The sequence below is a fragment of the Electrona antarctica genome (assembly GCF_951216825.1).
Source record: "Electrona antarctica genome assembly, chromosome: 18".
In the NCBI taxonomy this organism is placed as follows: Eukaryota; Metazoa; Chordata; class Actinopteri; order Myctophiformes; family Myctophidae; genus Electrona; species Electrona antarctica.
Window position 1 is genome coordinate 36,904,400 of NC_136799.1, and position 14,817 is coordinate 36,919,216.

Below are 14,817 nucleotides of genomic sequence, written 5' to 3' on the forward strand. Positions count from 1 at the left end.
CAGGGAGTTCCTGGACCCCACTATGTTGCCCACTGCTCTACAATACACATGGGCAACAGATTTCCTGAGGGCCGCAGAGAGTACATGGAGGCCTACATACCTGCTTTCCATTGATGCAGTGTCCATATTTATATTAAATACATATATTCTGCAATGAGTCTATATTTTTTAATGTGATATTGAGGTCTAAATTGCAGGCTTGTTTTACAACTGTGTAGTATTGTGTATGCATCCATGTGTGATTGACGGTGTGGGAGTGATGAGTGGGTGTGACTGGCTGATTGAATGAGAGAGACTGATTTTGCAGGTTGGATTGATTGAACAGAACACTTTATTAAATAAGATTGTTAACAGTACAGGTAGTACAGTCAAAGGTTATGCTAAAAAAAAAACCCAGGAGGCTTGTTTCTTTGATTGAGTAGTTTTGTTCTATTCTCATGTATGTATAACTGTATCGATTCATTTTTCACTTCTTCTGTTTTAAGCATCCTAATGTAATTTTACAATTGTGTTCTGTGTAAAGCACATTGCATTGCCTTGTGCTATAGAGGGTATGCGCATGCATAAAGTGAGTGGCAAATCGAGTGGCAAAGTTACAGTGGCAAAGTGAGTTTAAGAGGCTGTTGCAGTAATGGAGTCTGGTTGTGAGGAAAGTGTGCATGATTATCTCTGCAGAAGCGAGGGACAGTGTGGGACGAAGGCAGGCATGAGTATGGCGACGGCGGGTGATGTGGAGGTGGAACAAGGCCAAGGTCAAGGTGATCTGGTTAAGGACAGGGTCAAGGTGATCTGGTTAAGGACAGGGTCAAGGTGATCTGGTTAAGGACAGGGTCAAGGTGATCTGGTTAAGGACAGGGTCAAGGTGATCTGGTTATGGACAGGGTCAAGGATGACACCACGGTTCCAGACTTGGGTGGAAGGGGTGACAATGGAGCCGTCGATAACTTAACCCATTTTGGGCGGTAACTCCTTTTGGTGTTAGCATTATGTTATGCTTTAGCTATTGAAAAATAGCAGATCTACAAGCTCATAGCGCGCCACCGAGTGGCGCGCTATGAGCTTGTAGATCTGCTATTTTTGAAAAATCGAAGAACGACTGACAGAAACATAGCTTTTTCAGAAAACTGTCAGGATGTAGAAGACATTTTTAGAATCTGATCTGAGGTCAAAATGGGTTAATCAGCACTATACAGTATGTGTTTCACTGTGGTGGAAAAAAGTTACTCAAAAGTTATTTTTTCTTAAGTATAAGTAAGTATCAATACTGCATTGTTGATATACTCTAGTTGCAAGGAAAAGTCCGGAATTCAAAATGTACTTGAGTAAAAGTACAAACGTATTGGTATCAAAATGTACTTATAAAGTACCAGAAGTAGAAAGTACTCTTTATGCAGAATGTCCCGTTTCACACGTTTTCAAATGTATACACATCTTTTAAAAATAGCAGATCTACAAGCTGTGTTGTGTTGTGATGCATAGTGAGCTTGTAGATCTGCTATTTACAAATGTCCGAAATGTATATAGTGGCTGAAGTGGTTAATGTATGTTTTGTAATAATAATCAAAAGCTACAAAGTATAACTACAGTAACTAAAGCTGTCAAATAATTGTAGTGCAGTAAAAGTACTATATATTTGCCTCTGAGATGTAGTGGAGTAGAAGTAAAAGTACCGAAAATTTGAAATATTCCAGTAAAGTAAAAAACAAAACAAAAACTTAAAATTGTACTCAAGTACAGGTCTTGGGTGGAAGTACTTAGTTTTGCACCACTGGTGTTCAAGTTCCAATGGAACTGTCCAGTGTGTGGCCCTCCGCTCACATTATATTACTGAGTCGGTACAGTGTGTCCTTCTGGGGAAAAAAGGCTGCTGTAGGACAAGTTACAACACACACAACAGGGTGTGTGTGTGTGTGTGTGTGTGTGTGTGTGTGTGTGTGTGGGGGGGGGGGGGGGGGTACAGCACGAGCAATCCAGCTTTTACTAAAAGCCAATTTACGAGTGTCACGTTAAATAATGGTGATTCTGTAACTGGGGAGCCGTTCATTTCTTCGCCTGTACGGCCCCGGCATTCTCCATTAATGCCTCAGCATGATGACTGTCTCCGTCTCTGGATATAAATGAAGGTCTGTGACGAGAACACGAACACGCACACACTGACACCATCATCTTTGCTCTCCCGCTCTGTGACGGGAACACGCACACACTGACACCATCATCTTTGCTCTCCCGCTCTGTGACGGGAACACGCACACACACACACTGACACCATCATCTTTGCTCTCCCCCTCTGTGACGGGAACACGAACACGCACACACTGACACCATCATCTTTGCTCTGCCGCTCTGTGACGAGAACACGAACACGCACACACTGACACCATCATCTTTGCTCTCCCGCTCTGTGACGGGAACACGGACACACACACACTGACACCATCATCTTTGCTCTCCCGCTCTGTGACGGGAACACAAGCACGCACACACTGACACCATCATCTTTGCTCTCCCGCTCTGTGACGGGAACACGAACACGCACACACTGAACCATCATCTTTGCTCTGCCGCTCTGTGACGGGAACACAAGCACGCACACACACTGACACCATCATCTTTGTTCACCCGCTCTGTGACGGGAACACAAGCACGCACACACTGAACCATCATCTTTGCTCTGCCGCTCTCGCCCTCTAAAGCTGCTGTCAGTCTACCATACTGTACCCACTGTACCACCCTCAGGGGTAGAAAAAGTACACGTTTCTTTTCCTTTTATTTTTTTACTGTAAAACTGTAAAAGTATCAATACTGCAATATAGCACTACTCTGTTACAAGTACAAGTATGGGATTATAAATGTACTTCATGTATCAAAAGTAAAAGTACTCTTTATACAGAATGTCCCATTTCAAGTTTTCAAATGTATAATCTACAAGCTTTATGGTCGGAGACGTGTCTCTGTATTATTTACGACAGTCTCCTTTGTGTGACTCATACAGTCTAACTAATTCGGTAATATCAGAGTTTTCTCGCAGTCGGTTGATTCTTCATATCCATATGAGTGAAACCACCGGGCTAATTTGTTTATTTTTGGAACACAGTTCTTCTTTGACGCGATATAAAAAAAAAGTTTATTTAAAAAAGAAAAAAAACTCAAAAACGTCAGACTTTTTACGAATGTTTTACCCTCTCAGAGTTAAATGAAAACTCAGGCGTTCCCTCACCGTCCTCGGTCTCAAAGTCGGCGAAGCAGAGTTCGGAGCCCTTGCTGGTGATGAGGATCTCTCCGTTCAGAGTGAAGATCATGGACTTGTCCTCCATGTTGATCATACAGCCCACCACGTCGCCCGTGTGCCAGCACCGCCCGAAGAAACGGCTGCCCATGTTCAGTCGATGGCCCTACGCACGCATGCACGCACGCACGCACGTGCACACACACACACACACACACACACGGACACACACACACGGACACACACACACACACACACACACACACGTATGAACAATTGAACATAAAATACAGTAAAATGCATATAGTAGTTACTACAGTAGCTGATTTATGGTCTCTAGCAGGGGTGACAGACACCAAATTGTGTTGTATGGAGCGCCTCCATGGAGCCTCATTTTAGATAATTATGTCCTACGAGACTCTGCTGTGGTTTAAATGAGCTAATTAATCATAATTACTCATGATTGCACATGAAATGAAATAGATTAATAGCGATATAAACATGTAAAGTTTCTTCCAGTGAGATACAGTTGGAGGCCATCGATATTGTCCTTTTCTTTTTGCTGAGGTTTGCGTGATCTGCGCAAACCTCACTCGCCCATTTTGGGCGAGAACCCCTTTGTGTTTTAAACATTATGTTATAATTTAGCTATTGAAAAATAGCAGATCTACAAGCTCATAGCGCACCACCGAGTGGCGCGCTACGAGCTTGTAGGTCTGCTATTTTTGAAAAATCGTGAAAATATTTATTTCAGAAAACTGGAGGATTTAGAAGGATTTTTTAAAATGTTGAGGTCAGGCCTAAATGGGTCAAATGATAAGGGACAATATCGGTGGCACCCAACTGTAAAGTGATATGACAAATAGTAGTGCCTTTTACCCTGTATCCGTCAAAGACAAACGCCAGCTGGTCCGTGCCCAGTTCCACGTCAGGCTTGCAGCCGGGCCGGGCCCAGCCCACTCTCATGTCTCCCCCCGTCACCGCCTCAAATTCAAAGTACCATTTCCCCGTCGTCACGGCGTAGGTCCTCTCCACGCGGAAGAAACGGATCTTATCGATGCTCAGACGCTCCGCCACGTGACCTAGTGGGGGAGAGGGGTCGACCGCGGCATCAGAGAGGAGCATGGAACCAGCAGCTCTGGTGTATGCTGCCAGTTGAGGGCCTTTTCACTTCCACAAAGATTTAGAGATTGTGTTTCATGACAACCAGGATGTATAGCGAACAAATAGACAGTTGTGGAAGAAGTGCACTCATATTCTCATGGAAAAGTAGAAATGAGTGAATGAATCATCAGAATATATTAGCAAAGTAAAAGTACTTTTCAAAAAGCTCCTTGAGTAAACATACTTAGTTAAGCAAATAAAGGTTATCGTTTCTGATTTCCAACGCTTTGCAGCTCATTATTATTTTCCACTTCGTACATTTTGTTGGCCGGACTTACCTCCTTCCTGGTCAGAGCGCTCAATGTTGTATGAACTTACCGCCTTCCTGGTCAGAGGGTTCAATGTTGTATCCGTAGCCAATCAGAGTGCGGATAGCCTCACGGAGGCTGTCCCTGTTTGACTTCTTGGTTCGCTCGTCCAGCAGCGCGTAGGGAACGAGGCGAGGGTTCCGCTTGCTCTTCACATCCTGTCAGTGATGGAAAAAGTATTCACATGTTTTACTTAAGTAAACATATCAATACTGCAATGTAGAAATACTCTTTGTTACAAGTAAAAGTCCAGAATTTAAAATGTACTTGAGAAAAAGTGAAAAAGTATTGGGATCAAAATGTACTTAAAGTACCAAAAGACTCGAACCCGCGACACACTGTCAGGATTACCAGCCTAGGTGCCTGGACCGCTAGGCTGGCCCGGGCCTAAAAGGACAATTCTAACATTTATTATTTGACAGAATAAAAAATCACACCTGTGTGAACTGAGTGGTGCAACTCCTCTCTCTCTCTCTCTCTCTCATTAGCAGGCAACAGTGCAACACTATCTCTCTCTCGCTCTGTTTCTGGCACAACAGCGCCACTTTTGCTCCTACTGGTACTCTAAACGGACATAGTCACATTAGGACATAGGTTGGGACATAGGGACATTGCTTTAAGTAGCGAAAATAGCAGATTTACAAGCTCACAAAGTTTTGCATTGCGATGTATTGTGAGCTTGTAGATTGGCTATTTTCACTAGATTGGGTCCCGGTAAGATGTAAAGCTTCTCTTTGGGGTCTTGAGCTAAAAGGATTGGGAACCACTGCCCTAGTGGTCTCTTTCGGTCTGTCTGTCTCTCTCTCTCTCTCTCTACCTCTCTCTGTGTCTGTCTCTGTGTCTGTGTCTGTGTCTGTCTGTCTGTCTCTCTCTCTCTCTCTCTCTCTCTCCCTCTCTCTGTGTCTGTCTCTGTGTCTGTGTCTGTGTCTGTCTGTCTCTCTCTCTCTCTCTCTCCCTCTCTCTGTGTCTGTCTCTGTGTCTGTGTCTGTCTGTCTCTCTCTCTCTCTCTCTCCCTCTCTCTGTGTCTGTGTCTGTGTCTGTCTGTCTCTCTCTCTCTCTCTCTCTCTACCTCTCTCTGTGTCTGTCTCTGTGTCTGTGTCTGTCTGTCTCTCTCTCTCTCTCTCTCTACCTCTCTCTGTGTCTGTCTCTGTGTCTGTGTCTGTCTCTCTCTCTCTCTCTCTACCTCTCTCTGTGTCTGTCTCTGTGTCTGTGTCTGTGTCTGTCTGTCTCTCTCTCTCTCTCTGTCTCTCTCTCTCTCTGTCTGTCTCTCTCTCTCTCTCTCTCTCTACCTCTCTCTGTGTCTGTCTCTGTGTCTGTGTCTGTCTGTCTCTCTCTCTCTCTCTCTCTCTCTCTCTGTCTCTCTCTGTCTCTCTCTCTGTCTGTCTCTCTCTCTCTCTCTCTCTCTGTCTCTCTCTGTCTCTCTCTGTCTCTCTCTGTCTCTCTCTCTGTCTGTCTGTCTCTCTCTCTCTCTGCACACATACAAAACATATCCGCTCCTCCTTCCTCAGAAGGTATCCTGTCATCTTTCTGAATGAATGCAGGTCTGATTCAGACATGCGGCTCCAGGGATGATAACACTGCTCATCATAATGGAGCTGTCACTTCCAATAACGGAACACATTGAATCATCCTTTGCATTGAAGCGATTGTACAAATGTCAAAAAAAGAAAAGGCGAAATGCGAACTGGGCTGGTTCTGTTCTGTGCAGTACATTTCGTGTGGGAGAGGGGGCCCGACCGTAGCAAAAGGAGGGAACAAAATAGCAGAGGAAAACATCGGCTGCATTGTCTTCAGAAAGCACGGAGAGACAATTGTCTTTAATAGCTAATAATTTGTCTTTGTGAGAAAGCACCTTGGGTGTTTTGGGAGCGTGATGCCATTTTTCAGCCCAGTAATGGCATCGTGTTGTCACCGAATGCTGCAGGTGAGGTAAATGTGTTAAGGTCTATGTGCTGCAGGTGACAATTTATCAATATTATATCCATATTGTGACATGCGACTGGATATCGTCTGGGATTTTGGATAACATACAATTGTGTCTTTTCCTGATAAATATGCTTTTGAAAAATGTGTGATACAATTATTATCATCACAATATTGATATTTAGGTATGTGGACGAAAATATCAGAATATTTGGTTTTGTCCGTCGCATAGTTGAAGTGAGTTTAACTATAGGAGGTTCCAAATGGACCCTTACGGGTCATCAATATTATATTGATGGACCCTTATGGGTCCATTTGGTTCCATTTGTACACTATGGTGTTCCTGGAAGTGTGAACGTTTGAGAACCACGGGTATTGTAATTGTATAGCAGACGTAAAGTCCACATGCTGGTGTGATAAAACCCGGGTTCCAGAATGTGATGGAACCGACTCCGGTTCCTCAATGTAGGATCCGGTACCGGATCGAAACCCTCTCCACTTACCATATAATGTAGCCTTACTTCTGCATACACAGTCACACATATGCAGACACGCGTAAACACGCACACACTCACACTCACACTCACACACACACACACACACACACACACACACACACACACACACACACACACAGCATTTTAATTTTGTTTCACTTCATTATTCAGACTGAAAGCCCTTAGCGACAGCAGTGTCTGGGATGGGATATTTTGAGGCAGCCTCAAAATAGTAGCAAAGCACTAGATGACGTCATTGTCAATGTGGCTAACCCGGTTGCTAACCAAACAAACATGGTCAACTAGCGCTACTAGCATGTAAACAAACACGGTAAAATATGTCGTAGGATGATGTCTCTAAAACATGTCGTTTCTGTAAAGAAACAATTTATCATAGGGCGATTTAATAGCCATATCGATACAGTCGCAAGTTGGCTGCACAGTGGGGGCAGCCATGTTTGTTGTTTGACGTCATCGAGTTGAAACAGCGCTGATTGGCCGCAGTATCAGATATTCAACCGTGGCTGCCAGACCTGAATCGCCTGAAACATATTTTTTAACCCATTTTGGGCAGGAACCCCTTTTGGTGTTAGCATTATGTTATGCTTTAGCTATTGAAAAAAAGCAGATCTACAAGCTCATAGCGCGCCACCGAGTGGCGCGCTATGAGCTAGTAGGTCTGCTATTTTTGAAAAATCGAAGAACCACTGACATCAGAAAACATTTTTAGAATCTGATCTTGGGTCAAAATGGGTGAATGGCCGTGGCCTAGCGATTCAAGGACTGGAGCCAGGCTGTGATGTACCTGCTGTATGCCGTAGGTCCAGCCCTGCTTGATGCGGTCCTTGGCCCAGACGTTGTGGGCGTTCTCTGAAAGCTTGTCCACCAGCAGCTCCTGACTGGGGCTCAGTCTGATATCGGACAGGTCCAGAGGGGTGGGCTTATAGCCATTGGACATCATGTAGCTGTTAAAACAGAACATACTCATATTTAAACTGGGGACCCCCCAAAATAATCATATTTAAACTGGAGACCCCCCAAAATGATCATATTTAAACTGGAGACGCCCCAAATAATCATATTTAAACTGGGGACCCCCCCAATCATATTTAAACTGGGGACCCCCCCAATCATATTTAAACTGGGGACCTCACAAAATAATCATATTTAAACTGGAGACCCCCCAAAATAAGCATATTTAAACTGGGGACCCCCCAAAATAAGCATATTTAAACTGGGGACCTCCCAAAATAAGCATATTTAAACTGGGGACCCCCCAAAATAATCATATTTAAACTGGGGACCTCCCAAAATAATGTTTCACATTCTCTCCGTCATCGTGCATTTGGGGACCTCCCAAAATAATCATATTTAAACTGGGGACGCCCCAAAATAATCATATTTAAACTGGGGACCTCCCAAAATAATGATATTTAAACTGGAGACCCCCCACAATAAATCATATTTAAACTGGAGACCCCCCACAATAAATCATATTTAAACTGGAGACCCCCAATCATATTTAAACTGGGGACCCCCCACAATAAATCATATTTAAACTGGAGACCCCCCAAAATAAGCATATTTAAACTGGGGACCCCCCACAATAATCATATTTAAACTGGAGACCCCCCACAATAATCATATTTAAACTGGAGACCCCCCACAGTAATCATATTTAAACTGGGGACCCCCAATCATATTTAAACTGGGGACCCCCTAAAATAATTATATTTAAACTGGGGACCCCCCAAAATAAGAATATTTGAACTGGAGACCCCCTAAAATAATTATATTTAAACTGGGGACCCCCCAAAATAAGAATATTTGAACTGGAGAACCCTAAAAATATATATATTTAAACTGGGGACCCCCCAAAATAATAATATTTGAACTGGAGACCCCCTAAAATAATCATATTTGAACTGGGGACCCCCCAAAATAATCATATTTGAACTGGGGACCCCCCCACCCTGACAAGTAATTGGAATTGTAGGAGTTGAGGCATTAATTGGTTTGACTCGGTTGCACAGATACATATTGTGAAATATATGTAAATATTTTCACAATTTTGCCTCTTATTTGACAATTTGGTCAATGTTTGACCAGTTTTTGATGCAGTAACGGTCTTCATTACTATCCCCCCCCCCCCCCCCCCCCCCCCTTTACTGTTATCTGGGGACCCAACCCAAAATCATGTGAGGTCCCGAGTCCCGACCCACAGGTTGAGAACCAGTGCTCCGTATGGAGTGTCTTGAGGCTTTCCGAGGGACTATTACTGCGTCCTTCACTGATGTGCACACTTACTTTTTAGGGAGTTTGATCTTTTTGAGGTTGTCGTCAGTGTTGGGATTGACGTGGACCACGTGACATCCCAATGCCAGCAGAGTCCTGCAGGGGGCGATATCAAAACACCATGTGTCCATGTGGCATTTTCAGTAATGAAATAAAATGCAATACATTAACCTGGCCTATACTTTAGCGTTTGACAAATAGCCAAAATAGCATATCGTTGCTGTCGGGAGGAAACCTTTGGCATAAATCAGTGCTATTGAACACCCTTTACGTCTGTGTGTTGTTTTTCGAAAATATTGAACCAATGGAAAGTAGTAAAAAACTCCATTGGACCCTCAAAATGTCTGCTAAAGCAACTAACTCCTCCGCCTCTCCCCGTCTCATGGAAGTAATTGACAATATATAAAGTTACAACACCAACTTTGATTAAGCTGTATTGCTTTGTTTTAAAAAAAAATATAAGGTTTTCTTAATTTCCTGAAAAGGGTATATTTTTAATTTCCTGAAAAATGAACATTTTGGAGTTATGAGGTTTCCTCCCGACAGCAGAGATTTGTACAAGTTCAGCTTGATCTCATCATCATCGGCGATCACTCGAAGCGAGTATGATTGTCCTCCTGTCGGTGTGTCTGGTCATCTGTGGGTCTTCAGGTGCTGGAAGAGTCCGACCCTTGATCCACAGTCTCTATTGCAGTGGGTGCATATATGAATGGTAGTCATGGGGGTGGTGGTGGTGGTGTGAGGAGCTGTTTTGGAGGTGGATCTCTGTTTTCGCTGTTGCCTTTTTGCTTCCGCGGCATGGTGGAGGTCTTTCTCTGCCTGTGCTGTTCCGTCATGCACCATCCTGCGCCATAGATCTCTCTGGAGGGCAGCCTCCTACCAGGTTTTGAGGCTGAAGCGACAGGTTCGCAGATGGGTCTTGAGGTTATCTTTAAACCTTTTTTTCTGCCCTCCTTGGGTGCGTTTTCCTTCCATTAGCTGGCCATACAGCATTTGTTTAGGAAGGCGATGGTTAGGCATGCGCATGACATGGCCTGTCCACCGTAGCTGGTGCCGGGTGATGATCGTTGTAATGCTTGGTATGTCGGCTTCCTGCAAGACGCTGATGTTTGTTCGCCTATCTTCCCAAGAGACCCTGAGGATCTTGCGGCGACATCGCTGGTGGTATCGCTCCAGAGCCTTCAGATGTCTGCTATAGGTGGTCCAGCTATCAGCCCCATAGAGCAGAGTGGGCAGAACTACAGCTTGATAGATAAGAAGCTTGGTGTTGGTCTGGATGTCCCGGTTTTCAAAAACCCTCTTCCTCAGCCTAGCAAAAGCTGCACTGGCACACCCTATGCGGTGGTGAATTTCGTCGTCAATGACGGCTCTTGTGGAGAGAAGGCTGCCAAGGTAGGCGAAATAATCCACATTTTCCAGGATGTTGTTTCCAATGTGAATTGTGGGGGGCTTGGGAGGGTGTGTCAGGAGCTGGCTGGTACAGAATCTGCGTTTTCTTGATGTTTATGTCAAGTCCCAGGAGTCGGTAAGCTCTGGCAAACGCGTCCAAGATGTTCTGGAGGTCAGCTTCAGAATGAGCCACTAGGGCATTGTCATCCGCGTACTGGAGCTCCATGATGGGGGATGTGAGCACCACACTCCCCTCTCTAACATCAGGGTCTTGAGCTCTACAGTGTTGTTAGCTAAACTAATCGTGCCGTGCAGTGCATCTACATGGAGCGTTTCTTGCCTTTCTCGGCTCTGCCCTGGATTGGCTCCCATAGTGTCGGTTTGCTTGACTCTTAAGTTCCGGCCAGGCGACTAATGCAGTGCCCTGCCAGCCTCATCCTTCTCTCCCCGACCTTGTCTGTGACCTGCGTGGTGGTACAGTAGACCAGAGGACCACATTTCTGATGTGGTCCGTAGTACATGTGTGACACCTAGGGATGTCCCCATCACGCTTTTTGCTCCCTGTCCGATTCCGATCATTTGATTTTGAGTATCTGCATATACCGATTTTTATGTCTATAGAACACTTGTGCCGAATCACAATAGTACAATATTCATTCTGGCCAATCACAATTTGCGGTCTCACTTTTGTCTTCAATGTTTGTTTTTACACAAACACTCAAAACTAGTCATCGGTGGTGGTAGCAAAACACTGTTTGTGTTTACACAAACCCTCAAAGCTGGACATAGGAGGCCCCTCAAAAAGTTGAACTGGTTTCAACTTCAGCTGCAAAGATACAAAGCTACAAATATGATGTTATCTTCTGCGTCTTCCAGTGTGAACATGAGGGTCCATGTCTCCGCCCCATGCAGCAGTACGGACTCCACTGTAGCTATGAGTTATGAGCTTTGAGCTTGATCTACAAGCTCATAGTGTCACAATGCGGCACGTTGTGAGCTTTGTACTGTACAACAGCTATTTTCTGTGCACGACACGGAAGTATAAATCTGGCATAATAGTGAGGATGGGTCACATGCCAAGAACGAAATTTCCCACAATTACCAAAAATAACAAGATAAAAAAAAGCACTCGTGTGAAGTGAGCGGCAGCCAGCTGTTTGGGGGCATGTCTGTGAAAAATGAAAAATGAAATATCTGAAATGTCTTACGTTGTCATGTACTGCCCTAAACAAACATTAAAGTCCATAGACTTGTCTGGCAAAAAAAATTCATCATAACTACCCTATTTACGACGTCATTTGGAAAAGCCATGCATTAGAGGGCCTAGGGGTTATGCCTAGGGGTTCATGTCCTCATCGGCTGGACAAAGAGCAAAAGGGACATGAATCCCCCGAAGCAGAACTCAGGGTGCAAAGTGCTTCTGACAAGATGTCTTCACACCTCGTGGGAGGACAAAGTGACAATGAAAAGAAACGTCATGCCACTCACGCAGACAGAGCCGCCTCCGAGGAGAGGCTAGCACTGTCTGACACGGATGAAGGTTATCTGTCTCTCCTTCATGACGCAAAGGCACACGCGTACATGCACACGTGCACGCACGCACACAGTTCTGTATTGTCTAGAGCACTTGTGCACGTTTCTTTGGGGTATACGTAACGTAACACACTGTGCCATGATGGATGCACAATGTGAACCACAGCAGATGCTGTGCGCGGAGCAGCAGAGTGAACCTTGCAGCCCCAGGGGCGCCAGTCCCACTGCACCCATCTGTAGATGCATCTCAGAATGACACTGGCAGTCCTTGGTTGAGGTACACCAAGAGTTTACTTCCATTCTAAGTCAGACAGAGAGAGAGTATTCCAAGTCTTACAAGACAACCCTACTGTAGGCTCTCTCGCTCTCGAAAAAAAAAGATGTGCATATTGTAAACTGAAATGTAAAGCATGCTTTTCGTGACTGTATGGCAGAGGAACAATGATAAACACAGCAGTGAGCAACGATTTAATCCAGACACTGCGGCACGCAATCAAGCAATCAAGCCCAATTATCCAAACAACCCAAAATCCTTAATGTTTTTCACATCCCTCCATCGCCCCTTCACATCCCCCCCCCCCCCCCCCCCGCCTCCTCTCTCTCTCTCTCTCTCATATGAAAGAATTGCAATAAAAATAAAACATACAGCATGCTGGTGAGTTCCATTTCCTTTCTGTCAGACCTATATTTCCTGTTAATTTCCTGCCTCCAACCTACTGTATAATATAATATCCTATTTCCTATAACCAATTCTTAGCTCCAATATAACCAGTTCCTATCCAGATATTCCCCCGAAATGGATGCATTCAATCATGCACTTCCTGTCTCCAGATCCATGGTGCTGTCGCCTGCGGTTGGAGTTCATCTCCACCCTGTCAATGAACCATGCATTCTATGACTATTACAGCTGTCCCAGCCCCTCATTGGCAGTGTGTTAACTGTGCCCAGTGTATTCCATGTCACTTCTAGGCGCCGGTGGGCCGTGGTGAGACATAAGGACCTCTCTACCTTCCCTCTCCTCCCCATTAGTGTCGAATACATTGTAGGCGACTAAGTGAAGCCGTAGATTTAGTCGTCTAAAATCTTATATTCAGTCGACTAAAACATTTCAGAGGACGACACCGGGGGGAAGGGGTGGCATCTGCCGGAGGATTATATCACACCACTGCCGCTCCATCTCAGTCTGTTCGGCACTGCCGGTAAACTGCCGGTAAACTGCCGGTAACAGCCGCGGCGCTGCCGGGAGAAGGGGAGAAACACTACCGCCTGCCGCGGGTGTACCGCGGCTGATACCGTTGCCGGAAAATGCACTCGCTCTCTCTCAAAATATGACTAAAACTAAATTAAATTGTATTCAAAAGACCATGACAAAAAACAAAATCTAAATTTGTTAAAACCAACACTGCGACGTACTTCAGTGTCTCCGTTGACATCTGCAGGTTGTAATTCTTCTCCGTTTCGGGCAGCTTGGAGAAGTCCACCAGGCACGGATGCTGCCGCTTGTTATCGTCTCGTATCTGGGTAGAACGAGAGAGGACCGTCAGAGGAAGAAGGGAACATTTCATCGTATCTGGGTAGAACGAGAGAGGAAAGTCATTGGAAGAATGGAACATTTCGGAACTCTTTTCGCTGCATCTAGGGATGGGACGATAATCGTCATTATTATTGTTTATCGTGGTAACAAAAAAAAAAAATGCTCACATCGCAGCGCAGAGCTTTAATTTATCCTGAAATTGTTCTCCATCACACACTGGGATCAGTTCATTTGCCGAGCTGCGTATCCGGTACCACTTATACAGTAGCTTGTAGATCTGATATTTTTGCCAAACATTCCGCCCCAGAATATGGATGCAGGGGTTTCAAGTGGTTAAAGGGGAATACCACTCATTTTCAACATTGAACTATGTTGTTAATATAACTTACTTAGTTACAGTTACTTATTTGGCCAGTACACCGACGTGATGTCACTGATCATATGACCCCAGGTTCTAGACCACCAGTTCTAGGCTAAAAGGAAGGGGGGGACTTTTTTTTATTATGCTGAAGATGAGCGGTATTCCCCTTTAAACAAAAGTGGTATTTTTAGAGTTTTAAGCATAATTATTGCAATAATATTGTCGCAATTATTTTTGGTCGCGATAATCGTGACAGGAACCTTTCATATCGTCCCATCCCTAGCTGCATCCAACGTTCGTTTCCAGCCCCACATCCACGGCGTGTGCTGTATATGAAGTAAATGTCTTATTATATACAGCAGCATATCATAATACAGCACACACACGTTCCGGTTCTCAACGTCGAGGCCGGACGGGGACCTCGTGTCTGTAACTCTGAGAGTGTACAAACGGAACCAAAGGGACCCGCAGAGGTACCATTTGGTTCCACGTGTACACTCTCTGAGTTAAATTAACACTGCAGATATATCACAGTGTACAGTTGTGCCAAATGGGGATCCGTGTCCAAATGCATGTCGAACTGGGAG

The 14,817-nt window shown here is 44.7% G+C and overlaps 1 protein-coding gene across 1 annotated transcript in view; it reads right to left on the reverse strand.

Moving 5' to 3' along the window:
* Positions 1 to 14,817, reverse strand: part of LOC306941876 (ryanodine receptor 3) — a 302,817-nt gene that overhangs the window by 168,841 nt on the left and 119,159 nt on the right. The window contains exons 22-27 of the mRNA XM_079527516.1: positions 13,749 to 13,852; positions 9,426 to 9,509; positions 7,924 to 8,083; positions 4,709 to 4,856; positions 4,106 to 4,308; positions 3,218 to 3,392 (exon numbers count right to left, since the gene is read on the reverse strand). Coding sequence (XP_079383642.1) covers positions 3,218 to 3,392; positions 4,106 to 4,308; positions 4,709 to 4,856; positions 7,924 to 8,083; positions 9,426 to 9,509; positions 13,749 to 13,852 — 874 coding nt within the window. The remainder of the gene's footprint in view (positions 1 to 3,217; positions 3,393 to 4,105; positions 4,309 to 4,708; positions 4,857 to 7,923; positions 8,084 to 9,425; positions 9,510 to 13,748; positions 13,853 to 14,817) is intronic.